Source organism: Mytilus edulis, chromosome 3 (assembly GCF_963676685.1).
Source record: "Mytilus edulis chromosome 3, xbMytEdul2.2, whole genome shotgun sequence".
Lineage (NCBI taxonomy): Eukaryota > Metazoa > Mollusca > Bivalvia > Mytilida > Mytilidae > Mytilus > Mytilus edulis.
In genome coordinates, this window is record NC_092346.1 from 4,890,610 (window position 1) to 4,904,546 (window position 13,937).

A 13,937-nucleotide genomic window follows, 5' to 3' on the forward strand; every position below is an offset into this window, starting at 1 on the left:
GGCGTTTCTTAGACTTTTTTTTAATAAATCAGTTGTTTGTGTACTGCTTGTTACTTCAGTCTTGGAGAACAAGATTTATTTCAGTACTAGTGGCAACTAGCTTTGAACAAACTTCCAGTAATTGGAAATACTCTTAGTTCGATGCTTTGAGTCTATTGTTTTAATGTTAGTTGGCCGGTTTCTTTGGTTCGTCTCTTACCGATCTTTTGAGTTAATCTAATTGCAACTGATTTGCGCACGTTGTTGTTATAATGTACTGCTACACTATTTTTTTCAGCTTCGGGAGAATTGAGCGCTCACAAACAAGTTGTTGTACTGTTACATCACTGTCCCAGGTTAGGGGATGATTGGGAACCCGCTAACATGTTTAACCCCGCCACATTCTGTATGTATGTGACTGTCCAAAGTCAGCCGCATGTAAGTCAGTGGTTGTCTTTTGTTGTTGTGTTACTAATAATGTTTTTCGTTCACTTTATTTTGTACATTAATAAGGCCGTTAGTTTTTACCATTGAATTGTTTTACATTTGTTATTTCGGGGTCTTTTATAACCCACTATGTGGTATGGGCTTTCCTTATTGTTGAAAGCCGTATGGTGTTCTATGGCTGTTAATTTTAGTATCATTTGGTCTCTTGTGAAGAGTTGGCTCATAAACAATAACAAATGGAAGTTTTTTAACGACCTTGACTGGCTATACAGCCCTTACATGGTCGGTCATTGGCAGTCATACCACATCTTCATTTTTATATCAACCCCTGCCATATTCTTTGTGAACCTGTACAAAGTCAGGAGCCTGTAGTTTAGTGGTTGTCGTTGGTTCATGTCTCAACTCATTTTTGATATTTTGTAAATTGTTTTGTGTTGTATAATTAGGCCGTGTTTTATCGTTTAAATTGTTTCACACTTTTCATGGCCTTTTATAAACAGCTTTACAGTATCGGGTTTTGTCATTGTTGAAGGCATTACGGTTGCCTATAATTGCTAACATCAAGTTCATATAACATTAGCAATCAGATCACATCTCTTCGGGTTTTTTAAAAATTATATACCCGTGTTTTCCTGACCTATAGTTGTTAATGTCTGTGTCATTTTGGTCTCTTGTGGACAGTTGTCTCATTGGCAATCATACCACATCTTTTTTATATGAAATATTTGTCACTGGGCGTTAAAAATTAGCTTCAATTTAAACTTGTGTTAAATAAGAGAAAACCATCTGATATTTATATATTTGTTGGGATGGGGGACAGTAGGATTTTGTATATGAATATGGTTGCCTGGTGAAGCTAAATAATAGGCATGATAAGCGACAAATTAAAACAAAAAATTATGCCCTCTTTCCTTCTTTATTCCTCATCTATAGATTTAAACGGACTACTAGCCCAATCATTAGTCAGTGTTGAAAGAAGCGTTAAACACCAATGAGCAAAATCCCTTCCCTACAATTTCAAATAGTTGTTCCTCAACTGTTATTGTCCGTGTAGTTCTTATATTCATCCAACTTATCGTCCTACAGAGATGTCCTACCAAGGCTGTCATACTATAAAAACGTTTATAACACAGCTCACTTTCTAATATATCTTCATTCTAATTTCATAAATTTATTAATGTCATTTAGACCAAACGACGCCATGTTTGTTTTGTGCCTCTGCCGTCTAAACCACCTATTTTAAAAGAAGAGGTGGAAGAGAGCCAGAAGATCTTCTCAATGCAAAAAAATAAAAATAGACCTCTTCTGGCTCACTACCGAAGAACAAAAAAACACGCCCCAGCTAAATTATAGTGACAAAATGCATTGTAACAACAATAACATCCTACTTTAATTAATTTCAGAATTCTTTCTTAATACGCAATAGTAGCGTTTTGCTAATAAAGGAGTAACATAATGCTTCAAAATTTTAAAATACTTATTTACAATTGATTCGTTGTTTGACCTTTTAATTCACATCTTCTAGCGTAATTTAAGGATCTAATGTAAAAAAGAGCGCCTGGAGTACAGCAATTCAACATTATTGGAATGTTGATTTATCATGGTGACTATCGAATTGTGATCATTTTTAGATGCAAGTAATACAGCTGACTGACCATTCTTGTCACATCTATTACAATCTACTCCTCTGTCTAACAGTATCTGAACTATTTCTTTATAACCATATTTACAAGCCTTCATTACAGATGACTCGCCATCAACATCACAAATATTACAGTCTGCTCCTCTGTCTAACAATGCCTGTACCAGTTCTGTATGGCCATGTTCACAAGCTTTCATTACAGGTGACCGACCATATATATCACATATATTGCAGTCTACTCCTCTGTCTAACAACATCATAACTATTTCTGTTTTACCATGTTCACAAACCACCATTATAGGTGACTCACCAGATCCATCACATTCATTATAATCTGCTCCTCTGTCTAACAAAATGTTTATTATTTCTGTAGAACAAGATCTACATGCTATCATTAAAGGTGACTGGCCCCTATTATTATAAATATTACAGTCTACTCCTTTGTCTAACAAAATCTTGAATATTTCTACTTGACCATATTCACATGCATACATTATAGGTGAGTCACCCAGTAAATTACATTTATTATAGTCTTCTCCTCTGTCTAACAAGATTTTTAATATTTCTGTATGTCCTAACTCGCAAGCCTTTATTAACGGTGATTCATTTAATATGTTACATTTATTACAGTCCGCTCCTCTGTCTAATAACAACTTTACTATTTCTGTATGACCATTTTCACAAGCCTTCATTATAGGTGACAGATTACTTTCATCACATATATTACAGTTTGCACCTCTGTCTAACAACATCTTCACTATTTCTGTATGACCGCGTTCACAACCATACATTAGAGATGACAGACCAATTATATCACCTTTATTGAGGGCTACCTCTCGGTCTAAAAGCAGCCTTACTATTTCTGTATGACCATTTCCACACGCCATCATTAGAGGTGACTGACCATATCCATCACATATATTATAATTTGCTTCCCTGTCTAACAAAATCTTAACTATTTCTGTAGAACCATTTTCACTAGCCATCATTACAGGTGACAAACCAAAATTATCACGTACATTACAGTCCACTCCTCTGTCTAATAACATCTTGAAAATTTCTGCATGACCATGTTTACAAGCCTTCATTACAGGTGTCTGACCATCATTATCACATTTGTCATACTCTACTCCCTTGTCTAACAATATCGTTACTATTTCTGTATGACCTTGCTCACAAGCCTTCATTACGGGTGACCGGCCACAATTGTCACATTTATTGCAGTCTACATCTTTGTCTAACAAAATCTTTACTATTTCTGTATGGCCATGTTTACAAGCAATCATTACAGGTGACAGTCCTTTATATGTAGACATGTTCACATCAACATCTTGATTACAACACCACAGCACCATGGGAATATCTCCAATATAACTACATTGTAACAAAGCAGTCTCACAGGTATATTCATCATCATCATCATCATCATCAACAGCATCCCCATCATCAAAATCATCATAATTCGTCAAAATCAAACCGTCTGAAAACAGGTCTTGTTTTAAAATGTTCTCCAAATAAAGATTTTTTTTAATGGTTTACGTTTATCACATATATTTGCCAGTTGTCTCTGGTAAGATATATCTAGTGTTTTCAAATGAAACAAAAATGTCTGTCTGAACTGATGTATCTTCATATTAATGTTGCTAAATACGTCTTGAACTTTTCCCTTCGACCAGTCAGCAATCATTCTCTGTATGTACATGTGATGATACTTTGATGGTATAATAGTAATAAATTGATCCATGTCGTCCTTTCTTTCTAATAAAAATCTTTCCTTGATCAAACCACTGTCTGCGTTCTTTATCAAGCAAAGAGTTATTTTCTGTCCAAAGAAGTATGCTAAAAAGTCGAATATTTTATCATGTAAAATCTTGTACACGTTTTGGTCTTGTTTTATGAACGTATCTTTTAGTGATTCAATACCATCCCGTAATACAAATCTCGAGGTTCCCCTGTCTAACATACATGCCTCACATGTGTTCTTAATAACAGTTCTGATTTCTTCATTCACTTCTTCTGTGAGCATTTCTTCCTCCAACTTGTTGTTAAACATGACACATAAAGCCAAAGCGCAGTATTTAGTATAGTGTCATTTCTTCAGTAGATTCATTATTTGTGCTTCATAAACTGAAAACGGATTCTGAAAGAAATCTGTTATACTAAGTTTAGGAGAATCATGGTACAGTTTACATAATAGCGGAAAACAATCATATACATTGCAATATTCAGTAATTTGTGAGGCTTCAGTTTTAAGATAGAGGTCAGCTATTGACTGTTTTTCTTTTTTTGAAAGACACATGTTTTCTGATAATAGGTTACAAACACATGACTTAAAAATAGACAAAGATTCAAACTTTTCATCTCGAAACACTTGTAACCGACATGCTGCAAGTATTTTTATTTGGTGTTTATCAAGAATTGTTTGGATTTTATCAATGTTTTGGTCCCAAATTTTAATGTCACTTTGGTCAACACTAAAGTTCCCACATAAATCGTCAAAAACAAACAATGTCTTTCCAATTGGATTGTTGTATTTCACAATTTCACCTGGTTCTGTCACCATAAGAACATCATACTCATCATCTATCATTTGTAAAGCCACATGTCTCAGCGTTGCTGTCTTCCCTACACCAGAGCTAGCCGTAATGGTTACACAACTGTGTTCTTTTATACATTTGAGTACAATCTGGGCGGCCTTTGTGTCTATAAACATTGTATCATCAACCTTCCAGTCCTTAAGAGTGTCGCTGATTATCTCTGAAATATAAATTTAGCAATATTCATCATACCTGACACAATAAATACAAAGACTAAAAGGTAAATGGCAAGTCAATTACAATTGATTACTGAATTAAAGATTTGAAAACACTAATGAAAATTTATAGTATGTTCAAAATCTTTGTGATTTTCTTTTTTATAGTATCCTTTAAACGTTCTTTCCAGTCTTACATACTTCAAAATGATCAAAATCTACAACTCCGGTGTTTTCTACTTATTGATCGCATTCAGAAACCAGACATATCTGTATAGCAATACAGATACAGACTTAAACAAAGAAATCTGTAGAAAAACAGATGTTCAAAATGTCAATTTGGGGAATTTTTCAAAAATCTGAAATTCTAATTTTATTTCATTAGACAGTCATCATTATGGTCTGTTAATCCATCCGTTTGACAATCCATTCTTCCTTTAGCCTGTCAGTCCAAAATCAAGATGCAAGGTGTCATAACAACTCGGACCTTTGACAATGTATACTAGAACAGCTGGCACCTTATTTTCTCTAAGACTGATTAATATTGTTATTATTATTAAAAACATGATTGATGTTGTTGATAAACAATTTTAACGTAACTAAATGTTATTGTTATTCATCAACTAGTAAGAAAGCTTACAGTCTACAATCCGTCAATGCACAACACTATGTTTTTCTCTGACTGATTATGACATCTTTACACTTAATATATATTGGATACATGACTTTTGAACCTAATTGCAGAAACTGTGGTTAATCTCTGATTGGTACCTTGTGTTACTAGTAGACCTTTTCAACATCTCTCGACACCGACTAATGACACCTACAGTTTACAGGTAAAATGGATGGGTCGTCTCAAAGACAAAAACCATCATGATTATCATTACGTAACATATTGGATTGGCGGGTTTATACTGTTTTGACTATATAGTTTAAGAATATATATCAACCAAATAAATAAATAAATATATGTATGGTGGCCGGATTCGGCCATCTATTTCGCCTTTTCGCGTTTTCGTGACTTCTACTTTTATTTTGCAAACGCGAAATTGGGAATTCGAGAAATCGAGAAAGCAAAATCGAGAAATTGAGAAATGGGGAAATCGAGAAATAGGGAAATCAAGAAATTGGGAAATGGATAAGATAGGGAAATCGAGAAATCGAGAAATCAATAAAGCAAAAACGCCAAAACACGAAAGAGAAAACGCGAAATGAATTCTCGATTTTGCAATTTTGCTTTTTCTATTTTTCTATTTCCCAATTTCTTGACCCCTCGTTTCAATGTTACAACATTTAAGCAGTGATTGGTGAATACAGAATTTAAGTGGAACACCAAATTGGTGAATTGAAATGAAACAAAGTATTAAGTACATTATTGAGGCATCCAAGGCCAAAACTAACAGACATGTACCGCCCTTGTCAACCGACATAATAATTGTTTAATTAAATATCAACTACAATAAAACATGATTTGTTCTTTTAGTTTTCCAAATTCAACCAGGACAGCCAGAAGCTAAACGTCTAAAAGATGAAATGTGACTTAAAGTCTATCATTTTCTTTATAATAAATTTAAAAAAAACATGTCAATTGGACTCTGTAGGAAAGTTTTATCATTGTCAATGATTGAAAGCAATAAAATCAATAATTATCTCATTTTTTTTTGATTTTTGAGACGACCCTTCACATTTTACCTGTCGTAGTCGTTCTCAACTGTAGGTATCGAGAGATGTTGAAAAGGTCTAGTAGTATGTTCTTTTTTGTTTGCTTTGTGTTGATCTGATGAGTGGAGCCTTTTATAGATGTTTTTATATTGTTTTTTTATTAGTTGCTAGTGGCTTTGAACTCTCTGTCAGATAACTGCGAGTATGATTATATAATAAAAAGAAGATAGTAATTTTTCATAGATTTCATTAATTTGCACAAGAATGATTACACAAGGATTTTCTATTTCATCAACACAGAAAATTTACTGTTCAGATGACTGCTTTGATCATACTTTAAAGAATACATGTTTGGTATAATTTATTCTAATATATAGCTAATAAAGTGTTAACATGACTATATAATTAAAAAGAACATAGTATTTTTTTCATAGATTTCATAATTTGCATAAACCGTTTGAAATGCTATATGAACAAAAAAGAAACATGTTGCATTGCAAGAAAATAGATTAATGTGCATCATATAAGTAAATTAAACATTCTAACCATTACTTTTCGTACTTCGAACACAAATTGCAAAGCAAACTATAATGTTGATAAAACATCTTTGAACAGGCATAAACCAGTACATCAATAATAGAAATAAGATGACGCGTTTTTTGTCAGTCATTTAAAATTTAATTCAGATTTGAAAATTTAGAGTTTACACATGTCACTCTTTAAAACGTAGTCACGAATGATTACTGCATACTTTACAACATTCACAAACTGAATTAACAAATAACTAGCTTCAACATCTGGGTTATTTACAATATTGAAGTCATACATTTTCATTTTGTTAAAGATGTGGATCTTACAAGTATATCCCAGCAGACTTAAATGCTAAAAAAATCTCATCATATATTCCAGGATAGTAATTTTATATTTGCGCAAGACGCGCATTAAGTCTACAAAGACTCATCAGTGACGATCGAACAATAAATAATGTTAAAGGCCATACAAAGTACGCAGTTGAAGAGCATTTAAGACAGAAAATTCGAAAAAGCATTGCCAAATACAGCTAAGGTAATCTATTGCTGAGGTAGAGAAGCCTTTGTATTTAAAAAATTCAAGTTTTAAAAATATTTAATTCATAGTAATGACCATATCAATAATAATATCAACACAGAAGCGGTAGTACTGAGTTAATGATACCCTCGGGGAATATAAACTCTACCAGCAGTGACATCGACTAAATGGTTGTAGATAAAACCATCATTATTTGAAACAAGGATTGCAATTATAAAAAAGGTCAAATAAAGTACGCCGTTGAAGAGCATTTTTACCTAAAATTCCAAAAAGCTTTTACCAATACAGCTAAGGTGATCTTTTTCTGTGGCAGAAAAGCCAAATTTTGTAAACATTTAATAGTAAGTAGAAATAGTTCAAATGACCACAGTTTTGCACATATTTTCAATCTATTCAAATGTAGTAACAAGAACTTATACTTTTGGTACCTCATTTTTTTCAAAATCTAGAAGAAACGTATTGAGGTTTGAAAACCCTGATAATGCATTTCTTCACTCAGTTGAAATATCAAAGGGCACCAGTGTTTTATGCATTGTTGATCGGCACTGAATTTTTTGTGAATATTTCAAATATGAAAGTGATTGTGCAACAACATTGATTGTTAGATAGCTAAAATAATATGTAATCGATAGGGAAACGGAGGTTCATCTCAAGTAGAACACACAGTTAGAAGTTTGGTTTTGCATTTTGGCCCATTTGAATTTGTCAAATATGAAAGTTATCATGCAGCAACATCGATTTTTAGATTGCTGAAATAATATAGCCTTCAAAGAGTGCAATACTAGCATTAAGATTGTTTTTGCATGCTTTATAGACCATTATTTGTTTGATAGTCCTTATATCTTACCTCCGTAGCGAATTTATTGTAGTGTTTTCCAACAAATATTTTACGGTCTTACTTTTTTAAATATTATAGAAAAATATGATGAAAAACATATGATCTTTATTTGACATCTTGATAGATGGATATAAATGGTTTCAGGACAGGTATAACTCATATGAATAACAATCTGCTTTGGAACAAATTTTGCGAACTTTTGTTACATTTTCATACCCCTTTTTGCAATATTGTGTACAAAAATGCCACACACTGAAAGCTTTATTTGTAAAAAGCGTTTTATCATATCGATTAAATTTTTCGCGTTCAAGAAAGAAAAACTGTCACAAATCATCATTTAACTGCAAAATCTCGTTGATAGTCATAATGAATATTGAAAGTATATGGGTTGGAGCTTGACATTTGATCATCCAATTTTTTTGTAGATTTTTTCCCAGATTAGAATGTCTTTAAGGTGGTACCTAACACTTTCACTAAAATTAATTTGGCTGGTTTCATTTTGATAAAATTTTGACAAAGTATTTACTCTGACCCTTTAACAAAAATATAAAAATTTCAAAAATTTTGAACCAACTGTTTTGTCAGAAAAATTACACTGGTTATATAGCAGTTTGACAAACTCTAATTTTGATCTTTCAGAAGCTTATTATTTCCTTTACAACACAACGTAATTAAAACGTTTAGCTGATTTTACAGAGTTATCTCCCTGTAGTGTTAGGTACCACCTTAAAAAACACTTTTAAGTATTCAAACATTGTTATTGATAATATTCTTCATGAGAAATTTACTGTTTTCAGTAATTTGTGTATTGCTTAACATTATTGCATGAACTATTTCTACGTCACTTGTATTAGCTTTGGCTTATCATGACAAACACAATAAAATGTCGGTGTAATATTCAGGAGCAATAATTTCTTTAAGAGTCATCTGACATTTTGGATGTGCACATAAATTTAAAAGATGTTCTGTGTATTTTAGCTATGTCAAGTATTCTCCATCTTTAATAGCTTTCAAGATGTAAGACAATATATATATTAAAATCAAACGCATGCATTTTTACTATATAATGGGTAAATTAATAGCTACAATGCTAACATTGCTGTACAGATTGGCACTTGTTCTCAAAAACACACGAGAAAATTTAATAATTTGACAAAAATCCATAGTTTTGGAAAGTTGAAAATATGCATTTTTTGGTCATTTAAAAAAATACAAATCTGGTCTACTTGCAATCTTAACTAAAATGAAGCTTAAACCAAGTTATATCAATGTTATATATGAAAAATTCAGAAAAATAGTTTGAATATATTGATTTTTGACTTTTACCGTTCAGGAGTTACGGTTTTTGAAAGTTTAAAAAATGTTGTGTCCGTGCATTTATTCATGAACCGTTCAACCAAACCTTTTAAAATTTTAATATGTTGTTACTGACAACAAAACGGAGGTCAAGTTTAATAATGACGATTTTTACTTTTACCGTTCAGGAGTTACGGTTCTTGAAAGTTTAATTTTTTTTTAGATATTTTCAAAATCCTAGGTAGGTGGACTTAGTAATTTTTTCTTACTTTATGAATTAAGGGCACACAGTTTGTCCTGCTAGAGGGTCAATTTCTATCTAGTTTATATGTTGTTATTGTTGACAACATGGAAGTCAAGTTTGATATTGATAATCATAAATTTTACCTATTAGGAGTTTTGGTCCTTGTAATATTGATAAATGCCAGAACACAAATAAATGTTAAAGAATCCGGTTTACTGTCATTTTGACAGCTCTTGTTTTAGTAGTATTTTAAATGTGCGTTTTGTTGTGCGTTTACTTTTCTACATTGGCTAGAAGTATAGTAGGTTGAGATCTCATTAACATGTTTAACCTCGCCGCATTTTTGCGCCTTGTTGAATAATCTTAATAAATCATGCGTTGTGTTTTCTATACGTTTAATCGTTGTGATAGCTAATGCATATAATAACGTCACATAGTATAACGTTATGGTAACAACGTTACCATAGCGTAATGTTTGTACTTCGCGTATTTTCCGAAATTCTGGGGGCCGACAAAAGTGTAATATGTAACGAAAATTAAAAAAAAATGTAAATTCACAATATAGGTAAATAAATATTTAAAACTAATGTCTATCTCAAATAAAATAATCTAGTTCCTTAACCTTAAATAAACACAATTAAAGTTTATCTCTTGGTCCATTCGTGGATGTTTCTTCTGGCACACATGGCGTCTTCACGAAACGATAATCGTATTTGTATGTTACTAGTTCCCAGTTGTTGAGTTTCATGTGTTTCCTTTGGGTGAATATTGTCACATATCTCTAAGGTAGCAATACACAGTTAGGAGTTTAGTTTCGCATTTTGGCCCCTGAGGATTTTTCAAATAGGAAAGTTATTGTGTAATAAAATTCATTTTTAGACAGCTGAGTGCTAATTTAGCCTTCAAAGATGGTTTATAAGAGCATCAAGATTATTTTTTACATGTTTTATGGGCTGTTTTCTGTTTGACAATCCGTATTTTCATAGCTTGACCGGCCATCGGTCCAGAAATTAATGTAATGTTTACAAACACTTTTTTTCTTCACGAAGTTTTTGATGAAATTTTACAAAAAAATGAGATGAAAGACATATGATTTTTATTAGATTTTCTGAATGATATATGTACACAGTTTCAGAAAAGGTATTACTTCAAGCGATTGAAATTCTACTTTTAGCCAAATTTTGGGGAAATATGTGACATATTTTCCCCCCTTTTTGCAATATTTTATAACAAATAAATGCAGATTGTTGCCATGGATACACCCAAACGAAATTATATTTTACCTTTTTATATACTGGATATACAATCTTTGGAAGATTCTGATTACATACATATGCCCATATATGACACAAACAGTAAGCTTGATATTGCAAGAAAGCAATGAAAAGGGGATGGTAAAATTTATAAGGGCAAATTTTAATATTTTTTCCTAACTGTTTATTGCTACCTAAGGGATATAATTTGACAATCGGTCGAGAAAAGCATCCGGATTTTGTTCTCACTTCGGCTGCTTTTGTAAGTCCATCGTTTCCAGTTATTAAAGAATCAACCACTTCGATTGTACACTTGTTTCTTAGATACTTGTCTTCATGGATTTGAACAACATCTCCCACTTGACTTGTCTGGTCGTTATCTCCTGTTCGGGTGTGGTATTCACGTAGCGACGTTAGATATTCTAATTTCCATCGCGACCAAAATTGGTCATTTACGAAAGTTTGTAGTTCAGCACGTTTAGAAATGTCGCTTCTGTCTATGAAACTTGTATTTTCGTCGATGTCTTGCCGTGGATACCGTGTAGTTGTAATCCTTCTCCCATAAAGCAGGTGCGATGGTGTCAAAGGTTCCTGATCCTCGATGTCGGTGAACACATACGTTAAAGGCCGATCGTTCAACACGGCTTCAATTTCGGTGACTATTGTTTGTAAATCCTCCAATGTAATGTACAATCTTCCAAGAACTTTTCGTAAGCACATGTTTGTTAGTCCTATTAAGCGCTCCCACCAACCACCATACCAGAGAGCTCGTTTTATTATGAATTTCCAACTCGTTCCACAGACGGATAACGCATCATTTAAGGTTTCAGATTTGGTTAGTCTCTTTAAAGTCTCGGATGCGGCCATGTATGTTGACGCATTGTCAGATATCATCACTCTCGGCAAAGACTTGCGGCTCGTAAATCTCCTGAACGCTTGTAAAAAAGATCTTTCTTTAAGATCTGTGACGACCTCTAAATGCACTGCGCACGTTGACGCACATGTGCATAAGCATATGAATACTTTGCTCTCTTGTCCGTTATTGTCTTTAACATATAACGCTCCAGTAAAATCAACACCTGTGACGGTAAACGGTGGTGCTTCCATTAATCTTGTCTTTGGTAGAGGTGGAGGATCTGGCGCACTGTACGGTTTTCCGGTTACTTTACGGCAAGTAACGCATTTACGAAGAACATTTTTCACTTGTTGACGTATTTTAGGTATCCAATAATTTTGACGAATCTCGGTGACTGTGGCTTATACTCCTGAATGTTTTAATTCCAATGAACTTCCGATATAAGCAATTCAGTAAAATGATAATTATTTGGTAATAAACACGGCAATCTTGAATTTTCCCTTATTGGAGCATTATGAATTCTCCCGCGGCAACGAATAATTTCTTTCTCATCTATATATAGTCGTAATAGTCGAATTAAAGTATTAGGTGTGTTCGATTGTGACTTCAAAGTCCTGATTTCTTTATCAAATGAAATCCTCTGAGCACTTATTATCCATTTTTCTGTTACATCTTGTAGTTCCTCGCATGTGATGAATTTGCTCGGTATTCTATGTAAGCATGATTTGCGGCAATTTGCTATGAATCGGTAAATCCACGAACTAACACGTAGTATCTTTGTTAATGTACTGTATCTCATAATATCCAGTATGCAATGAATGCATGTGTATTATTCACTTCAATTGTATTTGTAACGTTCTCTTGATCTATATTCGTTAAAAGAATGCATGTATTACGTGTCCACTGCGACCAAGATTTTGAACAATTGATCCATTCCGGTCCATTATACCACAGTTTAGCATCTGATAGTTGTGAAGCGCTGATCCCTCTTGTCAATAGGTCTGCCGGGTTTTCATTCGTCGGACAATATTTCCACTCTGAATCCTGTGTTAAAGATTTAATTTCTGTAATTCTGTTGTGAAGGAATTTTTTCAAATGTTTAGTTGTTATTAACCAGTGTAAAACTGTCCGACCAATACTTGACTTTGTTTATTGATAAAGCTGATTTTACGTGTGCTGCAATTCTAGCTTCTATCACAGCGGCCATTAGTTCTAATTGTGGTAATGTCAATGTCTTTATAGATGCAACACGGCTCTTAGCAAATAATAATATTGACTGCTGTCCATTTGTAATATAAACAGCTGATCCGTAGGCTCTCTGGCTGGCATCAACGAAAACATGTAACTGTTTTCGTTCATCTGTACTCTCAGTTAAAAACTGTCTCGGGAACTCTGTGTTTGTTGAAAATTCTAAGTCTCAAGCTAATTCCATCCACTGTTGTTGTACGTTTAACGGTAGTGGCTCATCCCACTCAAGTTTGTCTTTCCAGAGGTCTTTCATTAAGATTTTGGCCCTTACGGACACTGCCGAAAGTAATCCCATAGGATCGTAGATTTGAGATGATTGACTCAATATTTCACGTTTCGTAATGTTTGGTTCTTTAATATCTGTTACATTGAAAAGAAATTGTATCTTTTTCAGTGTTCCATATCATTCCTAGTATTTTCACCGTTATGTTCTTTTCGACTAAATTTTCGTTTTTTGCAATTTCAGTTAAATCACTGCAGTTTGAGCTCCAAGATCGCAAATCATCCCTTTGACATGACATTTAAGCTGGCTAAATCTTGCTGTGTTTTACAACTACAGTCGTACACTATACGAATGGGGGTAGTCTCGGAATCTTTTTTAACCGGATGGTGAGGAATGTAGTGAATCATATGTTTGTTGTTATCATCTTCC

At 33.3% G+C, this 13,937-nt stretch overlaps 2 protein-coding genes across 2 annotated transcripts in view; both read right to left on the reverse strand.

Moving 5' to 3' along the window:
- Positions 1-1,761: 1,761 nt before the first annotated feature.
- Positions 1,762-13,937, reverse strand: part of LOC139515659 (uncharacterized) — a 40,107-nt gene continuing 27,931 nt past the window's right edge. The window contains exon 5 of the mRNA XM_071305288.1: positions 1,762-4,825. Coding sequence (XP_071161389.1) covers positions 4,158-4,825 — 668 coding nt within the window. The 3' untranslated portion in view covers positions 1,762-4,157. The remainder of the gene's footprint in view (positions 4,826-13,937) is intronic.
- LOC139515658 (ankyrin repeat domain-containing protein 50-like) lies at positions 1,966-3,423 on the reverse strand. The gene has a single exon (XM_071305287.1). It carries the CDS (start codon positions 3,421-3,423, stop codon positions 1,966-1,968), a length of 1,458 nt encoding a protein of 485 aa, XP_071161388.1.

Coding starts and splice junctions, on each gene's coding strand:
- LOC139515658 (XM_071305287.1), bottom strand. CDS start 3,423: ATGGTGCTGTGGTGTTGTAATCAAGATGTTGATGTGAACATGTCTACA.